This window comes from Siniperca chuatsi, linkage group LG13, assembly GCF_020085105.1.
Source record: "Siniperca chuatsi isolate FFG_IHB_CAS linkage group LG13, ASM2008510v1, whole genome shotgun sequence".
NCBI lineage: Eukaryota > Metazoa > Chordata > Actinopteri > Centrarchiformes > Sinipercidae > Siniperca > Siniperca chuatsi.
This window is the reverse complement of record NC_058054.1, coordinates 27,677,157-27,701,941: the sequence shown is the minus strand read 5'-3', so window position 1 is coordinate 27,701,941 and position 24,785 is coordinate 27,677,157. Positions and strand designations below refer to the sequence as shown.

At 39.9% G+C, this 24,785-nt stretch overlaps 1 protein-coding gene across 2 annotated transcripts in view; it reads right to left on the bottom strand.

Moving 5' to 3' along the window:
* Positions 1-1,134: 1,134 nt before the first annotated feature.
* LOC122886571 (polypyrimidine tract-binding protein 2-like) overlaps positions 1,135-24,785 on the bottom strand; it is a 32,757-nt gene continuing 9,106 nt past the window's right edge. Inside the window, exons 5-17 of one of the 2 annotated variants that reach the window (XM_044218915.1) lie at positions 23,986-24,057; positions 23,808-23,879; positions 23,536-23,694; positions 22,732-22,842; positions 20,543-20,711; positions 16,333-16,410; positions 14,078-14,190; positions 11,418-11,451; positions 9,582-9,674; positions 8,982-9,098; positions 6,705-6,804; positions 6,490-6,567; positions 1,135-3,530 (exon numbers count right to left, since the gene is read on the bottom strand). In XM_044218915.1, the coding sequence (XP_044074850.1) occupies positions 3,401-3,530; positions 6,490-6,567; positions 6,705-6,804; positions 8,982-9,098; positions 9,582-9,674; positions 11,418-11,451; positions 14,078-14,190; positions 16,333-16,410; positions 20,543-20,711; positions 22,732-22,842; positions 23,536-23,694; positions 23,808-23,879; positions 23,986-24,057 (1,326 nt within the window). In that variant the 3' untranslated portion in view covers positions 1,135-3,400. The remainder of the gene's footprint in view (positions 3,531-6,489; positions 6,568-6,704; positions 6,805-8,981; positions 9,099-9,581; positions 9,675-11,417; positions 11,452-14,077; positions 14,191-16,332; positions 16,411-20,542; positions 20,712-22,731; positions 22,843-23,535; positions 23,695-23,807; positions 23,880-23,985; positions 24,058-24,785) is intronic. The other variant, XM_044218916.1, reaches the window with a different exon arrangement.

Below are 24,785 nucleotides of genomic sequence, written 5' to 3'. Positions count from 1 at the left end.
GGCAGGTGCAGGTTAAGGCCTGGTTTAAGGGCCTGGTTTAAGGGCATGTCAATCGTGATAATGAGGAAGAGGGAAGAGCTGTTCTTTCATTTTTCTGTCCAGATTTATCCTGCTATCTGGGGATATCTTTTGTTCACAAGCCTGTTTCTTTAGTGACAGGAGAATTAAACAGCAGAGTGAAAATCTAGTCTATGTTGTAGTTTGAAGAGTTTTGGTTTTATGGTCCTGTGTGCTGTGGTTCAATTTGGTCTGACCTAAAACAGACTGTATACTGTAACTCCCAGGTGGAGCTAATATTGCCCCTCTGGAGTCCGGTTCATTTTGGTTCATTTCTGCTGACTTTCTATGTATTTATTTTTGTCTTTGCACATCTTAAACTGTCCTTAGCCCACATGCACGGTATCATTTTTTCAGCACAAAGTCAACTATGAGTCTGATTAATCATTTTGTCAATTTAACAAAGTATTAATCTGCCAGAAACCATACAAGACAAATGACACAGGTGCCTATAAGAAAAATACAAATCTTTAGTGATACTCAAAATATTATAGAACAGTTCAAGATTGAAAAAATGTAAATATAGTTAAATATTTAAAAATATTGTTTCACTTTTTAGACAAATTCAGCAGAAAAATTTAAGAAACAAAACTATAACAGTCTGTTTACATGCACAGTAATTTTATCCCAACTGGTTTTCGTGACGTTTTTATTGAAAGTCAATGAATGCCATTGAAAATTTTAAAACTTTAAAGACATACAGTAAATGATACTGTGTGAAAAATCCACATCAGTACTTTCAACTGGTTTTCTCAGCTTGTCTCTACATGATATAGAAAGTTATGTTAATATAAATAAAGTTAAAGGATCAGTTTAAGAAAATCCAAACTATCCCTTTAAAGTTTCATATATTATTTTGCACTCTGCGGCTGGGTAATACAGTAACTTGTAGTTTTGTTGAGCGCACAGATTTTTCTCATCTGTCCCAACCAGACCAGAATAACTGAGGCGGTGAGTCTGTGGTCCTGTCCTCATGGTGTTAACATGCTGTCTGCTTCACAGCTGAAATGTAGACAGAACAGAACAGCTAAAAGAGGGAAAAGTGAAGAGAAAGAAGTGAGAGCAGAGAGACAGAACTGAACAGAGTGAGAGAAGTTTATTGACAGGTAAGATACAGATGAGAGCAGAGGCCTGAACCTAGTCTGAACACACAAACACACACACACACACACACACACAATTTAACTTGGGCTTGTTGGTAGAAAACACGTTTAATTTGGGCTACTCTGGAATCTTACCACAAAAGAAAATGAACTCAAGTAGAAAATTTACAACAATCTCCTAAAAGAAAAACTTTTAGAAAACCAGAGATAAGTGAAAAATAAAAACCCACTTGGAGGATGACCCAGTGTTCTGTGCATCTGTGCTTAATAAATAAGCTCATGTTGTTAGACAGAGGACTGGGAAGACGAGGTTCACTTCTATTTAAAAATAATTACCAAAATAATCTTGTTTCTACAGGTTTATAACACAAGATCAACAAACATTACCAGTAAAATAATCTGTTTAAAGAGACAAAAGATCAAATCAGACCACAGACTAAAGGCACATGTACTTTGGTCCCAACAGGCCTCCTCCTAAAATCAGAGACCAAGACCAGAATCACATGTTGAAACCTTGTCTAAACAGACCGCATTAGCATGCATCCTGTGTATGTGTGTGTGCACCCACTCACAGCAATGGCTTATAAAAGACTGGGATGGGATTTAAACAGGAACATTACAGGTGTCTCTATTCTTTGAGGAAAGCTCCACCTTTGGATCCTCCATATCTTTACATGTCAGCAATGTGTTAATGTGCATACATTCCAAGTTATTTTGTAAAGGAAATATTGGGGGTATTCAATTGTCCTCAACAAGCATCATTAGCCTCAAATTCCCATTTCCCAGAATGCCTTTAAACATTCCCATAGAAGGGGTATGATGAACTTGCTGCTTTTAATCAAATCATGTACAAACAGCTTCAAAGTGATTGTTCAGCTATAGGAATAACAGCAAGAAAGTATGCCGGTTAAGAAAAGCTGCCTGTTGAACTTTAGAAATTGCACCACACTGCACAAGTAGTTTATTCTCTTTCCTTTGAGGAACTGAAGTCCTCAGAATGTTGTTACTTCTGGTATTTAAACTACATTGAAAGTGATTATGTGTAGTGCAGCAAATTTGTTAAAGCTGCAAGCTGTTTGAGTTTAGGTTGCTAAAATGCCTACAAAGTAACATTGGGTGCTGGTAATGTTAAACTGGTCATATTTACATGGCAGATGAGGAGAGAACAGCATGAATCACACTTTAACCTTTAGTGACAACCCCATCTACTCCTTTATGCTTGTAGCTTGGAAAACAATTCCAAGATATCAGTTGTTTTTTTTAATGCACCAAAGTGCACAAATGAACATGATGAGATCTGGAGGAGTGAACCAGCACGCTGAGAACGTGTCAGAAACTGCACTGTTCAAAAGACATCTGCCAGTGACAGCGGCTGATGGCTGCCTACCAGGAAAGGAAAGAGGAGTCACATGATTGATGACGTGGTGAAAACATCTGTCATGACAGAGATGTTAGTGTTGGAGTTACTACCACAAAGAATGGTGAGTGGTTGGCTGGACAATGGCTGGTAGGTTTGGGGTTAAAATGGGAATTTGCTTGGGAACCGAAAAGAATGGGTAGGTGGTTCAAGTAGCGACACAAGACCCAAGGAAAAAGAGACTACTGTCACACTGACAGGTGATCGCTGGGTAGGTCAATACAAAACGCAGCAATGATAAAGAGTTAAAAACAAAAACTCTCTACTGCTTTAAAGAGTAACACCAGGCTGAAAAGCTGTTTCACCTCTGACCAGAATCACTGATGGGTGTGGTTGGGTGCGGTCAGAAGAGTGCTCTGTTGCACCCGTAACCACACCCAACAGTGATGTCACGGTGTACCGACTCACCCTGGAGTAAACTTCAACATTACTGCAGCAAAGTGAGCAGTTAAACCACTGGAGGTAAACAAAAACACAGTTTTCAGCGTGTGTTTAGTTGCTCTTCCAGATGTCATATGGGTCAAAGCAGGAATTTGCAAACCACCTTTAGGCTAGGACTGACGAATGCTTCTACTGGTCAAGAAAATTTACTTCGTGGAATTTGGATTTTCTCAATATTTTAACTGAAAACTATTTCTAATGTTTTACATTGCATTTTAAGCTTTGGATGTTGAAGCAAATTTCAGTGATAAAATACTGTACCACTTAAATAAGGGTTTGGGGTGGCGCAGAAGAGGTTAACAGAAAATGTTGAAAAGGAGACAAATGGTAGTGACTTCCTCGCTCGTCATAGATCTTAAGGTTCAGGAGTCAGGTGTGAGGTTTAGATGGTGGACTTTGAAAAGGAAACTTTCAGATGGTGATTCCCTCCCATGTCATAGTTGTGAAGATCCATCAGAGCCTGGATCGCTTCCTCTACTGACGACATCTGGATCAAGGACATCTTACGGTCCCTGATGAGGAAACAGCAGAGACAAACTGTTGAATATTACGGAAAATAAATAAACCATTAAAAGTTCACATTTCTTGTCTGTCTGCATAACACTGTTTACTTCCTGGGTAGGTCAGCCCAGTGCATAACAAGCCATTCATTTTCATGTATAGAAGATATTAAGAGTGTAGATCTCATTTTCATTCTTAAAAGCGGGACATGTACAGTGCATTCAGAGTATTCACATTTTGTTATGTTGCAGCCTTATGCTAAAATCATTTAAATAAAATGTCCCCCTCATCAATCTACACTCTTTACTCCGACCCGGAGTATAGAGTGTAGTGTAGCTTGGAGTACCAAGCTCTGCCGGGTTGGATGGGGACCGTCTGTCTCTCCAGAGATGTTTGATTGGGTTCAAGTTCAGGCTCTGGCGGGCCACAAGGGACATTCTTCACAGAGTTGTCCCTAAGCCACTCCTGCGTTGTCTTGGCTGTGTGTTTAGGGTCGTTGTCCTGTTGGAAGGTGAACCTTCTACCCAGTATGAGGTCCTGAGCGCTCTGGAGCAGGTTTTCATTAAGGATATCGGTGTACTTTTCTCAGTTCAGCTTTCCCTCAACCCTGACCAGTCCCCCAGTCCCTGCTGCTGATAAACAGCATGATGCTGCCACCACCATGCTTCACCGTTGGGACGGTTTTGCGCAGATGATGAACGGTGCCTAGTTTCCAAACATGATGTTTAGACTTGAGGCCAACATTTCAATCTTGGTTTCATCCGAGAAGAGAATCTTGTTTCTCACAGTCAGAGTCCTTTAGGTGCCTTGTTTTGCAAACAGGCTTTTATTTGTCTTTCACTGAGGAGAAGCTTCCATCAGTCTACTCTGCCATAAAGCCCAGAGGTCTCATTTATAACTGTTGCATACACACAAAACAGGGCCTGAAAGAGGGGTAGGCCACTGCCCACGCAAAAGTTGTGATCTATAAAAACAAACTTGACGGGAGAATGTACGCACCTGTAAGCAAACTGACCCACGCGTACTCACATTTTGGAGACAGAGGAAATTGGCAATGCAGATGGTGAGGTGATGAATTGAAGCCAGATTGTATAATGATGCCTGAACCCTTATTTGAAAATAATAATTCTGTTAAACTTGCTGCATTAAGTGATCCCGCTGCTGTGGCCATCAAACAATATGTGCTTTCTAACCTCCCCCTCAAGCACCTTCATTTCTGTCAGAAAAATTGATTTTTTTCATCTTCCCCTCAGCTGTTGTTGCCATGATTCACCGTGAGCAAGCTCATTTATATACATCAATATTCATGTGGTGCTTTGCATTGACCACTTAAGGTTGAATGTGGGCGTGTAGAGGGCGGCATGAGGCTGATCCACGTGCACACATCTCCAGGTGGACTGTGATTTATAAAGGGAAAGTTGCTTTATAAATCAGATTTTTTTTTTTTGCCACATGCCTCAGCTTTTGTGTGCACGTACACTTTTAGTAAAGATCCTACGCACTGTTATATAAATGAGACCCCAGATCGGTGGAGTGTTGCAGTGATGGTTGTCCTTCCGGAAGTTTCTTCCATCTCCACACAGGATCTTTGGAGCTCAGCCAGAATGACCATCGGGTTCTTGGTCACCTCTCTTATCAAGCCCCTTCTCCCCCAATTTCTGTTTGGGCCAGCTTACAAAGAGACCCGGTTGTTCCAAACGTCTTCCATTTAAGAATTACGGAGTCCACTGCGCTCTGGGAGCCTTCAATGTAGCAGAAGTTTTTGTAGTCTTCCCCAGATCTGTGCCTCGACACAATCCTGTGTCTGAGCTCTGTAGGCAGTTCCTTTGGCCTCATGGCTTGGTTTTTGCTCTGATATGCATTGTCAGTTGTGAGACCTTATATAGACAGGTGTGTGCCTTTCTAAATCATGTCAAATCAATTAAACTGAAAGCTAGTAAAAAATAATAATGTGGTTTTTGCTCTTTACAGCTATTGCAACTGCTGTTTGGTCAATTAAAAGACAGGGCGTAGTTGTAAATTGATTTCACAACCACTACAACGAAAAGAAAAACTGTCACAAGGTCATTTCAATTCCGCTTCTGACATTTTCAGTGAGCTTGGCATTTGCCCCCTTCTCAAGTGACATAATTAGGCCACTGTAACAAGCGCTCCGTTTAACTATATCATAAATAACGTAGATCCATTTCAGCTAGGTGAAATGTCTACACCATTGTCTCATGAATTAGTCTCATGTTCCAAAACAAATCCAAAAGCAAACTGATTACGTCATGGTTATGACAGTATTAGCCTTGCTAATATTATCTTAGCATAAAGAAAATGGAACCATCAGGGGCTAACATTAACATTAAGTTGGCACTTTGGCTGAGGAGCTCAACTTATGTTGTAATCATTGGCAAAATGGTAACGTTAGTAACGTTTCACGAGTCGTCCCAGAGCCCTAATGTCAGTAACGTCACACAAGTGGAATTTGGAATAACAAGTACGCTAGCTAGCGTTAACACCTAACGTTACATCCAAATTAAGATGCTAAATCAGAACAACTCAACCTTACCATCAGGCTAATTAACAGTCCCAAGCTTTACATATCATCATATAAGCCAATTAAGGTTATCATAACGCTATTGATTAAGATTCTTAAGGCATGGGGGCAGTCAAAAACCGATCTCCCAGAGCCGGCACTCTTCAGTCTCTCAGGTGCGTTGCACGTGCCAAGCACAGGAGCCAAGAGCTTTTTTTTGACAACTCACAAGGCGTGGTTCTCATTTCATTAGCCGTGACTCTGTCCTTGCAGCCCCACCCCCCATTTAAAAAAACTCATTGGATCTACGTGAATCACGCAAATAACCTACTTTGGATTCAAAATGGCGATTTTTGCCAAAAGGTGACAAGTTTGTACCCCTGTTTTCAGGATAGAAACTGTAGACATTTGTAGTGTCATAAAGAGCTTCACACTGAAGTGCTTCTTACTGGAAGAATTTGAAGGCTTTGACGGCTCCTCCACTGTTAGAGAACAGAAGACGTAGATCATCCTCTCCAACTCCATCCCTGGATATGCAAAGACAAACTTATCATCTTAAAGTGAAGTAGCATGAAGCCAAAGTGATTGCTACACTGATTAAACTATTTGCCTGACTAACACAAAAAGAGCGTAATTTGACTAATGTGTGCAGTGGTTGTACTACCGGATATTGGAAAGGTGAAGTGTTGCAGAGGGAGGAAAGATGTTCTGGAAGTTTTTGGATCCTGGCTTCTTAAAGCGATGGAGTGGCGAGCCAGAAAAATCTGTCCAACAAAAACAAAATATTGACATGGAAATTATTTTGAATAATATTACATTATATTATTGTTATTAGAACTTTGGCACTGTGTAGTGTTGCTTCTACCCAACCCATACAGATTTGGAAAACCTAAATAAACCTGGTGTGAGGAAAACCTCTGTGCCAAAAATGTGTCAACTTAATTAAAAGAGTATTCCACTGATTTAAAATTGCACTCTTATAACGTTCACAGTAGAAGATTTGGGTGTGTTATGCTAATAGCGGCTAATGTAGCCTCGAGACGTTATCCCCAAGCATAGATGAGGAGCGGGCGACAGAGGTCTGGTAAGATCACTTCTTTCTAATTCCACACCTGCAGATTTTTTTCATTTTCAAACTTGTAGTCTTCAGCCCCGACTGACGCTGACTCAAGTGACATCACTTGAGGACATTTATCAGATTTATCAGAATCAGAATCACAGAATCAGATCATTGATCCCCGAGGGGGAACTCTTTCGTTACAGCTGCTCACTGTCACGTCAGTGCACACAGGGATAGAAGTACTAAGCAAATCAAAATATAATACGCTATAATACAGGTAAGATAAATTAAGTACGAAGTGCATATAAGTATAAAAGCTAAAATAAGTGTAAGTACAGAGTAGATTTAGAGGTTGATAAGTATGTACGGTATAATACAATGTAATAATATAAGTAATAAGTAATAGTGCAATAATGAGTACTGTCAAGTTAAGTGCAGCTTATTAGATGATTATAAGACGGTGGATATTGCACAGTAGTAATAGAAGTATGAATAAATATCAATACATTTAACTGAAAACAGAGTATATTGCACAGGAGTATTAAACAGAATATAATTGTGTCTCCACACAGCTCCCTCTGGAGACACCAAAGGCTTTATATATGCAGTAGTACTCCCCAAGACCTGGAAACAGACGTGTTGAAGTGTTGTACAACCTGGAATTCCAGATAGCTATACAGGGCTCAACACAAGTGGTTGCCAGGCATCAGCTTTTGGTTGCCGAAACTGAAAATATGGTTGCCATTTTTAGTCACCTTATATTTTGAGTAATTAAGATACTATACAGTTATATGTCAGCTTAACAATGAAAATGTGACATAAAAGAATGTTTAAAAGCTTTATTACAGTAACGGAACCAAAGTTTGTACTTTACAGAATTTGAATCTTTACGACAGCTGACGATGAATGGATGGTTAGAGTAAATGGCGTGGTGGGTGAAGAGAAGACGGATCCGGAATGTAAGGTCGGTGGCTTTTTTGATGCACTGCCAGGCGTTGGCAGGCTAGTGACGACACTCTCGGACAGTCTGACCACTTCCCTGTGTGCGTCCCTGGGTGTCTCGAAAAGTGCGGCAGCAGGCTACCGGTAAGCTACGCTGTGTCTCTTTGAAGTATTGTTGTGTTTAAAAATACTGGAGGAATTGCCGATTCTGCTTTTGATTTTGAAGCTTGAAAGCGAAAAGTTGCCAAGAATTTGTTGCCAATTTCTCAAAAATGGTTGCCAATGGCAACCGTTACGGTTGAGCCCTGCTACGTAATCTGCAAAACAGACAGGTTTGAGTTCCCGGCCTCCCATTACAAGTATATCTTTATGTAGTATTATGGCTTGTGTCAGTAAGGCATGGATGTATAAAGAGAACAGCATTGGAGGCGGGGCTCCGTTCATTCCTATGACAGCTGTTTAATGGCGCATGAAGCCAAAAGCTCGACTCCACGGTAAAAATGACCCGGATCGTCCTATAGTTTCCGCATTGCGCGGCCCCACAGGAGCAAGCGTACTAGCGTTTCCTTTAACCCTGCCTCCCACAGCCGGCTAACTTCCGTTTTAGCCCTTCGCTACCTTGAATGGGGATAAAATGATTTAATTGTGCAGCTCTTCTAGACTTTCCAAATATTATCGGACCAAATGGATAAAATTCTGATAGTGAAACAAGTCATTTCGCGGGGGCTGTGACGCTCAAAAAATGTATCCATTATTTACTGTAATATGCAATAAAGGCTTTATATTACTATATTTCATTTAAGACTTGTCATGGACCTGTCAGTATCTGACCTGGCTGTTGACACTGCAAATTGCTGACTTAACAATTCAACTTAATGCATAATAAGCTATTTCAAAGATATTGACAAGTTCCCTTCCAGGATGCATACATCCTCTTACCTTTAGTTAGTAGTTGGTCATCCAATCCTTCTCTGGGCAATGCCACAGTTTGATGTTTTGACAGTGTCACTCTCATCACTTTACCAAACACCTTTTGACCATTCAAGTGGCTCATAGCTACAGGTGAGGGAAAATTGAAAATTGGTCAAGTGATAAGTCTAAAAGCCTGGCAGAATTTACACATTTGCTGATAGTGTATCAGGTTGATACATCAATCATATTCACATCCATGAAACTGATTCTACAGAGGCATATGAATTGGGTTCAACACATAGCAATGTAAGAATATATACATTTTTTTTTATCTTTATTTCACAATATGGTTAGGCTGAGCACAAACTGATGTAAATATTATGTCAAAAAAGCAAGATAAGACATTATACTGCATTCCCATTGTTATCAAATTGGACAATTTTTCCAAATGCCCTCAGTTTCAGAGAAAATTTACATTCATTTCATTGTCTAGCATATACCTTTTAAACTTTCATATATATTTGAAAAACACCTGGACCAGTTTTAATAAATAACGTCATCATGTCTTGATTAATCTTATTTTGCAGTTCAATACTAGTGACTGATATTGCTACCATAAAAACTCACCCAGCTGAGCTTGGTTGCCATCGGACAACTGTATCAGAGCGCTGTCCTTTTTGTTGTAGAGGATCTTCACCCTCTGGACATCACCATAGACTCCTGAAGGTAGGGAGAGAGCGAGAGAGAGAGAGCGAGAGAGGCAGACCAAGAGAGGGAAAGAGAGAGCAAGAGAGAGCAGGGTGGAGTAGAAGATGAGGAGGAGGAGGACAGAACAGACAGAGCAGGAGAGATGGAGCCGACGAAGATAAAAGAAGGAGAGGTGTGAAGGATGGAAGGAATAAAGTTAGTGCTAGAAAGACAAATGAAAAGAAAAGATGGAATCTTCCCATTTGACTTCTACTGCTACTTCTAGAAACTATTAAACGCTTCCGTATAACCGAGTGGTTTTATGTTATGACTGTCAACCAGTGAGAAAAGTCAGACCTCAGCTGAGCTTTACCACTGACATACACCTGAAACTGTTTGGCATCTGGCTGAGTGGTGAGTGTTTGACTGAACAGGGTGTGCATGATTCAGAAATCCAGCTTTAAGACTGGTGATTACATATGTAAAACCATAAATGGACAGTGTAGGTAAAAAGACACCTTTTACATTTAACATTTTTAAAAGACATGCACTAACCTAAGACAGAGCATGTTTTATAAAGAAATATAAAGTAAATGCAGAAAGAAGACATAAAAAAAGTTCTTTTTTAGGCCTTTTATGCAGATAAGTTTAGACTTTTTGAAATATCTGTGGATATCCTGCAGTAGCTAAAACTGGTCCAAAAAGTGAATGGACAAAAATGGAAATATTGCTGGGCTGGTTGACAGTCTAATGTGACCCTTATGATATGCCTAGTTTAGGTGACTGAGTGGAAGGTAATCCCAACAACAAATTTGTAGAATATAATGAAAATGTTAACTATGACTGAACTTGATTAACACAAAATCTAGAGGAAAAAGGCAAAAAGAAAGGAAGAGATGCAGAGATTTTAAGAGCTAGAATGAGTCTTAGTGAGTACACTGGACTGTCATGATCAACTTAACCAATAACGTGGTGAGAACATAAACACTACAATAATCCGTCCCTAGTAGATTGGAGGCTCCAGTGTTCTACACAAAACCATTCAACATAGAGACTCTAGGTTGACCTTTTAGTATAACAAATATGAAATAAATTACTCCAAAACATATACCAGACAGTCCACTCAGAGTAGAGTGTTGGAGAGTGGTATTTTTTTGTAATAAACCATCTTTGGCCGAGTAGAGTTTTAGTCCGCTTGACGTGATGTCTGACTAATTCAGACTGCTGAAGCCTTATTTTAACTTTTAAAATTTTTACTTTAGATAAATGTATATCTTATATTTGTGAACTAAATGAGGACTGTAGATTTTGTCCCCAACTACTTACATTGAAAGTGCTTTAGAAAGGGATCTTTTAATTACAACATGGAAGCAACACTTAACCATGCCATTCATATTGTATGCCGTGCTCACAACACACACGTATAATTATTGCGTGGCACTGCGAGGAATCCCAGTGTGATTGTATTCTGACTGAAGGTCCAATCTACAAAATGTGGATCAGGTTTTGCCTTTGTGTTGACACAGAGTTTTGACAACACATGATTTTGGTGTCTTTGTTCTCATCAGTAAGCTGACCAATCAGACAATCTCTCAGACTCACTATTCTTTCAATGTAGAGACAGAAGAAGATTTTTAACTCTGTAGTGTACAATATGATAGAGCAGAGATACAGAAAGATAGAGGAATAGCGTGTCCACGACATCACTGAAGAAAGTGAACAAAATTGGATTAACAGAGAGAGATATACAGATAGAATAGTAGAGGTTGAACATACCGAAGAGGGTAAAGAGACTTTGAGGCGTGACCATCTTTAGAAAGAGAGACCGCAGAGCAGAGGACAGGAAGAGGAGGAGCAGAGGAGGAGGAAGAGGAGAGACGAAGGTAGAGATCAGACCGCCCAGCGTTGGACGCGGGGGAGGTGGTGGTTTCCATGATGATGCGGGGTGGAGCAAAGATGGAGGGAATTGTGGGGGGGACCGGATTAGACCGGATTAAGAAAAGTGAAGAGGGAAGAGAGGAAAAGGAGGTGAAGGAAAAATGGGGTAAATGTACATGAGAGGGGGGAGGGTTTTAATAGAAGCGTACAACATGAAAGGATGTATGGCCAAATGGAGAGAAATTAAATGTGTGATGGGAGGAGCAGAGGAGGGAAGAAAGGAGGCGGGGAAGGGAGAAAGGAGGAGAGGAGGACAAAAACCAAAGCAGAGGTCAGTAAACAGCATCAGTGGAACATCAACGGAGTCTGAATGATTGCTGGTTTGACACACGCACACACACACACACATTCCCTGCTGGATGCATTTATCAGTGAGAAAAAGAAAGAAAGGGTGGGAGGAAGGTAGAAAATAATAAATGTAAGGATGGAAAAATGAATAAAGCATGAAATAAATAAGTAAATGAAAGAGTGAGTGGCAGGAAATATCAAACCAAAAGGGGGCAGTACCATGAAGCAGATGGCCAATCAGATCACATATAACTGGAGGTAAGAGGTTCCAAAAGGACTACTGTCTAAACATGTAGAAGAACTGTATATAAACAATGCAACTTCTATTAGAAGATATTTTCATTGTTGTCAAGGTAGAACATCCTCAAATAGAATTTACAAAACTATTAATAATGGAACATGACTCAATTTGAATTTTGTTTTGATTCAGCAGGATGTCTAACATCCCATTTGAGACCTGTGTCGTCATAGTATAAAGTATCACCTTTGAATGGGACCCTCAGTATACACTGCTGACACAAGAGTTTCAGTTTGTGACATGTTCATTTACACAAACACTGCCATCAATGCCATCTATGAAAATCATAGACATCTGGACTTCCAAGATTCTTCACCTATTTGTCAATATGAAACAGTTAGCTTGTAGGTGGACAGAATAGGTGATTCAACATCTATGCAAAACAAGGAAATGTGTTAATTTCCATCAAAGAGGTTGGGGGAATGAGGGTCTGCAACACAGGCAGGTATTAACCAAGTTTGGAGCATGTCTATGATTATTGCCACACCAGATATTAACTAAACTAACTTAACTATTTTTTCTTGTCCAGCTCAGTTGCAGTTGTGCTGGAAATAAAGGACATAATATCACATAACCATCACTGGCAGATGTTTTACCAGTTACAATTTTTCAGGTGGGTCTCTATTGCTATGCCACCACAGGGTAAATGTACTGCATGAAAATGGCTGAAATCTGACCAGAGATGTTATTCTGTCCATTTGATGACACAGTTGAGAAAGGATGAACAAGTGAAAGACAATGCCCCGGATTCAACACTCACAACATGAAGAATGGCCACACCACACTCAACCACTACCTAGCTAATGGATTGTATTGAGCACGATCCCAAGTGTATACAGGAGCTGCTGCTCTCAAGCTGATTGGTCACCAGAGAGAACAGTGTGCTGCTGCCAAACAGCCAAGGTAACAGCTGTTCCACCAAGACTTTACCAGCAGGGGGCACAAGTGTGAAAACCACCACTCCACTATGGAGTAACAAAGACAGACAGAGAGAGGACTCTAATAGAGAGATGGAACAAAACGAAACAGATAACAGATACGGTAGATATAGAGATACAGATGAAAGTGTAGGTGCACATTTTCAATTAGAGAAGAAACTGAAAACTGACAGAAGAAACTGAAATTTAAGATAAAAGTATAGATGTATGTAGGTGTTCAGTTTAGAGAAAACCACAAGACTTCAAAAACACAACATAACTGTGCTCAAACATAAAGTAGTTCAAAATATTTTAAGACATTAAAAGTTTAGGACCTGTGAAAGTCCATGGAGAACAAAAATCAATCTAGAGAATCCACACACACACACACACACACACCAGTGCCATTCATTTGTAAGTATGTGAATAATGTCAGAATTTTGTACACATTTGATTATGTATAGTAACAAAGAGCTGCTCCAAGTTTGGACTTATACAATTATTAACAGTGATGGCAGTCTTCTGAATCTGTCTGAGAAGACCCTTCAAAACATGATAAACTGACCATTAGGCAATTTCTAGTGCTCGCCATGTTCCAATGGGATGTATGTATATATACACTCTAAAGGGGAGTGATATGCAGCAAAATGTTTGTCCTGTGTGGATTTTCTGGAACATAAAAATTTGAAGTGAGTTCAGTGTGCAGTGAAGAAACAACACCTATAACATTAAGATGATGTATTATACTTAACACTTTTCAACCCACAGTCACCCTATGACTTTAACCTATCATAATTATACTACACAGACTACATCTAGGTGGGAGATGCATAATAAATCATGCTGTAAAGAGGTCTAAGCACACATACAACCACACAGGAATTCACACTATTATCAACTCAAGAAAATCATTCAGCAGTGTCAGTTCAATAGGTGAGTGACTTAAAGCAGAGATTGCAAAGACTCATTCACACTTATGCTTATGGTTAGTGTACCTCTTCATTTAGGTTGGATGCCAACAGGACTCCTGACACTCCAGACCCAGACAGAGCAACACGACCAGCAGCCGCCGCCGCCGCCGCTGCAGCACTCAGAGGGCTAATGGCTCCTGTTAGGAAAGAACAAGACAATAAACAGGTCAAAATCACACATGTAATACAACAGCAGAACACTAGATTTAAACATAACACTAAAAAGACTAAACGCACTTGTTAACATCAACTGCAACAATGAAAAGAAATGACATGAAGTTCTGCCAAGACTAATACTCCCTTATAAATAGATTTAACAGATTTTATATGATAGACATATTGTAATGCAATACACACTACTCTGTTTAACAATTACCCCAGAGTGCTACAGCATAAAAATACATGCAAAACATGCAAAAAAAAAAAAAAAAAAAGAAATCAGGAAGGGGGCAAACACTTTTTCACACCACTGTATATCTATCTATCTATACACACACACACACACACACATACAGTATCTCACAGAAGTGAGTACACCCCTCACATTTTTGTAAATATTTTATTATATCTTTTCATGTGACGACAATGAAGGAATGACTACAGTGTAGAGTAGTGAGTGTACAGCTTGTATAACAGTGTAAATTTGCAGTCCCCTCAAAATAACTCAACACACAGCCATTAATGTCTAAACCGCTGGCCACAAAAGTGAGTGCACCCCTGAGTGAAAATGTCCAAACTGGGCCCAATTAGCCTTTTTCTCTCCCCGGTGTCATGTGACTTGTTAGTGTTACAAGGTCTCAGGTGTGAATGGGGAGCAGGTGTGTTAAATTTGGTGTCATCGTTCTCACTCTCTCATACTGGTCACTGGAAGTTCAACATGGCACCTCATGGCAAAGAACTCTCTGAGGATCTGAATTGTTGCTCTACATAAAGATGGCGTAGGCTATAAGAAGACTGCCAAGACCCTGAACCTGAGCTGCAGCACGGTGGCCAAGACCACACAGCGGTTTAACAGGACAGGTTCCACTCAGAACAGGCCTCGCCATGGTCGACCAAAGAAGTTGAGTGCACATGCTCAGCTTCATATCCAGAGGTTGTGTTTGGGAAACAGACGTATGAGTGCTGCCAGCATCGCTGCAGAGGTTAAAGGGGTGGGGGGTCAGCCTGTCAGGGCTCAGACCATAAGCCGCACACTGCATCAAACTGGTCTGCATGGCTGTCGTCCCAGAAGGAAGCCTCTTCTAAAGATGATGCACAAGAAAGCCCACAAACAGTTTGCTGAAGACAAGCAGACTAAGGACATGGATTACTGGAACCATGTGCTGTGGTCTGATGAGACCAAGATAAACTTATTTGGTTCAAATGTTGTCAAGCGTGTGTGGCGGCAACCACGTGTGGAGCACAAAGACAGGTGTGTCTTGCCTACAGTCAAGCATGGTCGTGGGAGCGTCATGGTCTGGGGCTGCGTGAATGCTGCCGGCACTGGGGAGCTGCAGTTCATTGAGGGAACCATGAATGCCAACATGTACTGTGACATACTGAAGCAGAGCATGACCCCCTCCCTTCGGAGACTGGGCCGCAGGGCAGTGTTCCAACATGATAACGACCCCAAACACACCTCCAAGACGACCACTGCCTTGCTGCATGGCCAAGCATGTCTCCAGACCTAAACCCTATTGAGCATCTGTGGGGCATCCTCAAACGGAAGGTGGAGGAGCGCAAGGTCTCTAACATCCACCAGCTCCGTGATGTCATCATGGAGGAGTGGAAGAGGACTCCAGAGGCGACCTGTGAAGCTCTGGTGAACTCCAGGCCCAAGAGGGTAAAGGCAGTGCTGGAAAATGATGGTGGCCACACAAAATATTGACACTTTGGGCCCAATTTGGACATTTTCACTTAGGGGTGCACTCACTTTTGTGGCCAGCGGTTTAGACATTAATGGCTGTGTTGAGTTATTTTGAGGGGACTGCAAATTTTATACAAGCTGTACACTCACTACTCACTACGTTACATTATAGCAAAGTGTCATTTCTTCAGTGTTGTCACATGAAAAGATATAATAAAATATTTCCAAAAATGTGAGGGGTGTGTGTGTATACACAGCCTCATCTATTAATTTAGCTGTAATAACAACTAACCACTTAGGCCATTGAGAGAAAACCTGGCGCATTCAGACAACCATAGCAGGACATGACAAGAGACAGGACAGAAGCAAGAATACAGCAAAGACAGAGTGATGGAAAAACAGAATTAAGAAAAAAACTAAAAAGCATAGGTACCTCCACCCTGCGAGAGGGACAGAGAAGATGAATAACCTCCTCCACTAGAGTAGGATGCTAGCGCTCCAGATGGGGTACCTACAAGACAATGACAACTCGATTTATACCACGAAACACTCATCTAACCTAGCACCAAAGAACACAATTATAACAAGAAACCAAACCAGCCTAAGTCAGTAGAATATTAAAACTGTAACAGTATTATACCATAATGAGTGAATATTGTCAAAAAATCAAATATTTATCTAAAATTACAGATATATGAAGCTGCTACTACAGTTGTGGTTATTGGTTCTGTTACCAACATTGACTTTTTTCCTATAGCTGTCATTCCTATTATTATTAATTTATTAATATTAACACTACAATTACATTTCTACTATTTAAAAAAAATTCTAGGTGGTATTTGCATTGTGCCTCCCTCTCCCCCACTCCCCCAAAACCTCTCTCTCTCTCTCTCCTAACACGGCATTGAGTCTGGTCCTGTCCAAGGTTTCTGCCTCTTAAAGGAAGTTTTTCCTTGCCACTGTTGCCAAATGCTTGCCCATGGTGGGATTTGTTGGGTCTCTGTAATTAATATTATAAAGAGTACGGTCTAGACCTGCTCTATAGGAAAAGTGCAATGAGATAACTTCTGTTATGAATTGGTGAATGAATTTGGTTTACAGCCTAGGCGCCAGAAACTAACTGAAATTCAGTTCAACAAATTATGTGGAATATACCTTATCACATTTTATTATCACAAATACTGCATTATTTTCAATACATGTAGCTAGACTTAACTTTTTCTGTGATACTATGGAATGTGGGCATTCTGTGAGAGGGTGCAGCAGTGAGTGGACAAATATTTTCTGCATGCCTGTGGTAGGGCTTTGCTAAACATATTGAGACTAGATTAACAAAAAGTAAAACTTCAACATCAGCACTGAGTATTTTTAGATTTGAACACAGTCTAAGTTCCAACACAAGAGTTTCAGAAAGAAGGTACTTTTTTTTGCTAGAGAAGTGATGCAAGACTGTCTGGTTTCACTGAGAAGAGGAGCACACAACCTCTTAATGTTAACAGAACTGAGCAGAGCTACAACTCAAGAGAGACCGTCCGTTTCACTTAGTGAAGGCCATGTGAACTTTATAACGATTATTACAAAAACAAATCATTGCACATTCTATGAACTGCAAAGTCTTCGAAATAACTGAGAGAAAAGACCACAGCTGCACTCTTTTGATAGAACATTTAGAATTTGCATTTGGCTGCATTTACCTCTGGATTCCAGTGAGGAATCAGCTGCATCTACACTGCTCATCTTTTTATGTAATTTTTGTCATATATCTTTATAACTTCCCATTAAGAATGTTTAATGACTCCTATAAAGATTAACTAATTAAGTCTCAAGGTCAGGCTATATTACAATCTTATGAGTAATAGACAACTTTTCTGGAGTTGAACTGCGGCAAACTTTTGTAATATGAGTTTGTATAATTCACACAGTCACATGTAGGTGCTACTGGCATAGCTGTTATGTATAAATGTATTTTTCCATTAACATTTTATTCATTGCACAACCTGCAATCTGAAAACATTGTTCTGCTTGCGCTGCAACAACAGTGCTCATATTTATTTGTCTAATGTATATATTCTTTTTTTCCTGCCGTGTCCAACCCCATGTCAATACAAAACATGTCAATACACAATACAAAACTCAGTGTAGACGCTGGTAGAAGCTGCAAATACTTTATGTAATTGTCTCCTTTGTTTATTATTATTAAACTAATGCCTCAAGATTAATTACAAATTAATTTACTATTTTATTGTACATTTAGTTTTGCCTTGGCTCAATTGCAAAAAATACAACTCCTAATACCAGTACAAGCATCCAAAAATAAAGCTTGACGTTAAAAATATTAAAAATATATTAAAAATATTCATTAATCTGAAAACACTGTAAAATCCAGAATAGAATTTAAAATCCTTCTCCTCACCTACAAAGCCCTTAATGGTCAGGCACCATCATATCTTAAAGAGCTCACAATACCTTACTATCCCATTAGAACACTGTGCTCCCAGGATGCAGGGTTACTTGTGGTTCCTAGAGTCTCCAAAAGTAGAATGGGAGCCAGAGCCTTCAGTTATCAAGCTCCTCTCCTGTGGAATCAGGTCCCAGTTTGGGTTTGGGAGGCAGACACCATCTCCACATTTAAGAGTAGGCTTAAGACTTTCCTCTTTGATAAAGCTTGGAGTTAGGGCTGGCTTGGGTGAGTCCTGAACCATCCCTTAGTTAATCTGCTATAGGCCTAGACTGCCAGGAGACTTCACATGATGCACCTCTTTCCTCTCTCCTCCTCTACCTCTCCGTCTGTATGCATTTTTACTAACTCGACATCTTCTCTTTCCTGTAGTTTTGTGCTTTCTCATTTCTCTCCTCTCTCCTTCTGTCGATTGCAGCAGGTATTTCTGCCTCCGGAGCTGCAGAGTCTGGATCTGTGGTTGTGGGCCACCTGCTGCCCCATGTTCCTGCTCAACAACTGCTACTAGAGTTGTTGTTATTGGCTCTGTTACCTATACTGTCATCATTATTCCTATAGCTGTCACTCCTATTATTATTATTATTATTATTAACATATTAATATTACCACTACCATTATATTATTACTATTTTAAAATTAGTTGGTATTTGCATTGTGCTTGTGTGAATTCCATTCCAATAAACAGGAATGACTGGTGTTGCAAAGCTCTCCAGCCTCAGGTAGTAAATCTGGCACAAGCTTTCACATTGCATTAGCTTGTGATAAAATAATTTTCTTATCATTGTTTTTTGTCAAATTAGCGTCTTTGTTGAGTCACCATACACATGGAGCCTTGGATTTACAACTCAGTCTTTCCTACTTCACTAACATTCTGAAAGGGCATTTACAAATTTCAAAAAGCTAAATTTGTAAGACCTACTTTGTATAGTTGTTGTAAGGTTTGACTGGTACCTGGTGCCTCATATTACCTTTGGTATACATTTTTGCACAGAACAAGGACTATGCATTTAGTCCCCTATCACCTACATTGAAAGCATATTGGGAGGTAATCTCTTAATGGCTAGTATGAACAGGAGGAATGGTTACAGAAAGCCAAAACTGTTTCAATGTAGTGTACATATGGGTACCTGAATATTCTTTTCAGACAGACTTGAAAAATTGTGAACCCATCTTTTAAGCATACATTTTCTGAATCCGTAAATGGCACAGAAAGGAACAATCTAATAAGTTATTTGTTAAGAAACAAAGCCAAACATCTTTGTAATACTGTATAATCCCAGAATATACGATTATAGAATATGTAGGTTATATTGATATACCACCCAGCATGAGCGTAATCTACTGATGCAGCATACTACTGCATTGCAGTATCCAGTCATATTCTAAATACATCCCAAAAATATTTATTTTCACATTCATAGTGCTAAATAAACCACTCTGACAAAATGCTCTCACTCAGTATCAGATGACTAATGTGCACTACACTGAAATCCTGTCTCCAGTTGGCTTGTTGGCCTGGAGTACTGCTCAGTCTTAGCTTGTGTTTTGGCTATTTCTTCACCAAAGAAGGCTCCCCTGAGACAGACACAGCACTTGAGAAAACCACAGTGGACAATAAGGGAGTGAAAGAGACAGGCTCTTTCCCAAAACAGTCCCTCTCCATGAGCTTTTCACTACAGAGAGCCACTCTATATGAAGTCACAATAGCAGCTGTGGAGGACACTCTGTGGTAACAGAGAGGTTACAAATAAACAGGTAAACTGTAGAACTCACACACCACTTTCCATCTTAAGAAGGAGGGGTCCGTCACCATGGATTCTGATGGATGCTTTACTCACCCAGCTGTTGTGTTATGTTTTGTGTTATTTCTAGGACTGTCCCCTAAAAGTCGATGATTCAAGTCGTCAGTCGAGAAGACCCAGAGTTGACTTTTGTCAGTCAAATGACTGCACTTAAATTTTTAAATCTTATCTCTAACGGTGCTGAGCCATGTGCCAGGAGAACTGTCTTCACATTTACTGCCTCCGATTAGCCTAGAGCACCACTACTGGCAAAAGAATCACCTAGAGAGGGGTCTTCAATTAAGAGCATGGGCCCAAAGTTGTGACAGTTAAGTATTATGGATACTCTGGAAGTAGATATGAATGGATGTGGTGTAGATAAATGAAGATAAAGGTGTATTTACCCAACAAAGAATGATCCTTGTTGGCTGACTCTCCGTCTCCAGTAGGAAGGTCAGGTCTGGTGTAATCTCGACTCTTATCATTGTTGTATTTGACGTTGAGGTTGACCAGTTTACTGAAGTCTATCCGCAGAGTACAGCATGAATTATAGATGTTCTGTCCATCCAAAGACTGGAGAAGAAGGTGTGAAAGAGGGAGAAAGAATCATAATAGTGTCTTAATGTTACATATAGCTTGTTTTATGCCAATACTGCCTGACCGATAATGGTTTTTTGAGGCCGATACTGCTATTGATATTTAGGAGTTTAAAAAAATCAGATGACGACGTATCAGCTGACAGTATAGTGGTAATCTTTTATTTTTGTTTACCATCAAACAATCTTTATACAGATTTCTTAGATCTGAGTTTTTTAGATACATACCAAGCAGGACAATTTACAGGCCAATATATCGGTCTAATGCCAAGTTAAAATGGCTGAAAGGTAAGATTCTGATGGATGCTTTACTCACCCACTAACTGCTTTACTCACCCACTAACTGCTTAATTTGAATGTTGGGCACTAAATGGCAGAGTGAAACAGAAGACCTATGTTAATTCACTGATATTAAATCTAAAATGTGAATAATTTCTTGTACAATAGACAGGTTACTGTACTACCAGTACTGGTTGCATTCTTACGCCGGGGCCACACAGCTTCCTTTCGGTGCCTATGTTAACCAATACTTTGTTTGCAGTTACATGACTCAGATGATGCGTCAAATTCAGATGGAGGGCAGGAAGTGAAAAGCAGAATGGACGAGATGGAGGAAAATTTGTACTGTGCTCATTTAGACGCTATTACGAGAGAAAGGTATCAACAAAAAAAAAAAAAAAATCACAACATATGTTGGACATGATCCTTATGAAGAGGGGCGATTTTTCAACTGAATTCAAAGACTTGCCTGCTATCAAGGGTACAAACCCCAACAAAGCCAAGGAAAAAAATAACTAATGTTACAAAGTAAGGAAACAGTTAGCTAACTTTACACAAACTTAGCCACATAAGTTACAATACCTTTGATGAAGTGGTCACTGCATACACAATCATTATCCGACTCCGCTCCTCCAAACCGCAGATGAAAGTTTGCAAGCCATTGTTTCCGGCGTTTTTCAGTCAATTTCTGGCATTTTTTCCCCTTATGAACAACAACTTTTGGTACTCGATAAAAGCTCCTCGTGGTTTCTCGGTTTGATTGATTTCAGCAACGTAAACGACGCAAATCATAGGCATTTTGAGAGTTTGATAGTGCATCCTAAGTAGAAAATCACTTCCTGTTCTCCATCTGCAGTTCGCACCATAGCAACGCAGTGACATGACGTCATAACCAAACAACCTACTGGAGCTCATCATCTGCAGCAATAGTTGTGGCATCTGTTATATTTTCTCCGCGCGCCACAAGCGAATCCAGCAAGAAAACACAATTATCAACTATATAAATTATATATTATAATATAAATGATCTGATTGCTTCCCATGCTTGCCAAACCTTTTGATTTTCCTGCCCCTCTCCACTGTTCTGCTGGAGTTACAATTCCCGATTGTTCCCCCACATAATGAAATATCGAGATCTGCCCATCCACTATATTTAATAGAAATAGTATCACTGCTGATTGTGTTTTTGAACAGAGCAGAATCGCTTGCTGACTGGAGTGGAGTAATGCGCTTCTGGTGTAAACAGCCAGGCTACCGCTCACTCGAGAATTGACCTATTTATAATAAGATACAAAAAAAACTTTACACTTTCAACAAGGTATTTTCATATAAAAAAGCCAATATTTTGAGCTGTGTCAAAAATCAACCCCCTCACGTTGCTTTTTATGAACTCCTTTCTATGGAACAAAATAGAGGCTAAAGATGTATATAACAGTAAAGAAAGAGAAGTTGTTTTACCTTCTTTTACCTAAAAAAAACTACAGTAAAGGCCATGGTTGCTGTAACACTTTCAATTTCAGATCTGTACTTTCCGAGACAACAGCAAATACTCTGGGGATATACCCTAGTCTGAGCCGATGACACACTGTCAAAGCCTCATGGAAGCTGTAACTGCTGAATGCTAACAAAATAACCATGGGAGGCCTGTCCACCTGTAGTTGCAATTTTCTACTGGTTTGATGATTTAACTGCCATCATTTTCACATGTGTGATCCTACCAGTTTAGCTTGCTGTGCATTGACGGGGTCGCTGAACTGCAGAAGAGCCTGAAACTGGTTGTTCTTGGTGAAAGTTATAATCTTCATCACAGTCCCAAACTTACTGAAGATCTGGAAGAATCAAAGAATTCATAGAGAACAACACAGAAACATGACCTCGCTTGATTTGAATAACCAAATTTAAAAGGGACAGTTCACCCCAAAATCAAAATACATATTTCTCCTCTTACCTGCAGTGCTATTTATTCATCAAGATTGTTTTGGTGTGAGTAGCCGAGTTTTAGTGAACAGCAATGTCTCTTTACAGAAATCATGACCCGGTTACTCAAAATAATCCACAGACGTGTTTCATGTTGGAACTATCGGTAGAAAGAAAATAGTTCCTACATGAAACTGCTCACAACTAGGTCTGTGGAGTAACCGGGTCATGTTTTCTGGAAATCGTCATTGCTGTACTATTCTCTTCTATTCAAAAAAGGCAGACATCTCTACGGCAGATATCTTTAAAACCCGGCAACTCACACGGCAAACAATCTAGATGGATAAATAGCACCACAGGTAAAGGAAAAATATGTATTTTTGATTTTAGGGTGAACTGTCCCTTTCATTTCTAACATTCTAGTTTAAAACTACACATTGATGCTGATTTCATTTCTCTTTTCCTCTCCAGAGAGGCTCTTTTTTGCTTTACAGATGCTTTTTTTTAATACCAAGATACAAACATCAGGACAAATGTAAAACTTGACTATGGGGCTGTGTGTACCAATCTGAATGGTGGATCTAAACAATGTGTTCAGGTTTTACCTGTTGTAGAACATCCAGTGTCACAGGATAAAACATGTTGTCAATGATAATTCTCAGGACAGGGCTGGGGGGTGGAGCTAGGTCCAAAACTCCTGGGTCAGAGGACGGAGAGCTTCCATCCTGAACTGCTGACACTGCCTGCAACACTGCCTGGGCTCTCTGGGTGAAAAGAAAAAACAATGGATACATAGTGGGGGACAGGCATCAAGTCCTATATCAGTCTCACCCTGGAGATAGGATTGTGTTTGGCGTACAAATATCTATGTGTATACCTGGTTCAGAGCTGAGTCTGTTTTCAGTTCCTTATGGTTGGAGTACTGGATGAAGACAGGAGTGTTTCTGACCTAAATAAAACAAGATCAATATAACACATAATTCAGTTAGTAACCCTTTCAACAAGAACAGACATGATTAATAATGTGTAACATGAATGGACAGTGATATATATACCTGTGGTGTGACAGCTGTGTAGTAGTTCACCATAGTAATGGCTGCTTCCTCTGTACCCAACTCCAGAAATGCCTGGAAACACACGGTAATATTGAGCTTTAGCAGAATAACAAAATCACCCCCAGGACAATGTGCAGCGCTGACATATGTCACGTGCTACAAAAAAAATTTAAATATCGGTCTGTGCGATGAATTAAATTACAGCAGTAGCACCCATGCGATACAGTTTTGCGATGCATTTGTGTGAGACAAGGTTATTATTGTTAACAAAAACCTAACAAAATAACGAAAACTAAACGTGAAAAAACATTTTCGTCAACTGAAATAATAATTAGGCTTGCCAGAAAAACGATAACTGAAACTGTATTGTGTGTTTACAAAACTAACTAAAACAAACTACAATTATAGAGAAAATGTCCTTAGCTTTCATCTTTGTCAATTTATTTCATACTACACAAGCCTAGTATTTCAAGTGGATATGAAATCTATCTTCCAGTTTTTTAGCTTTGCCAGTTTTACGCCTGCTGTCGGCACCTCACGGTCCATGACGTGTTGCCAATCCATCCACGCCATGGCAAACATTAGCAAGGTTGAAATTCTAGCTGCAGATTTGTTTGAAACGTTATTAGAAGAACTGAAGAAAGCTGATGTCATGTCTATAGCTGTAGATGAGTCCACAGACAGAACTGACGCCGCACAGTTGTGCATATATGTCCATTTTTTTTTTTTTTTAATGGCAAATGCTTCCAAGAGGAATTGCTTGGCTCACTGCTGTCAGAAGGACACAACTGGCGAGATAG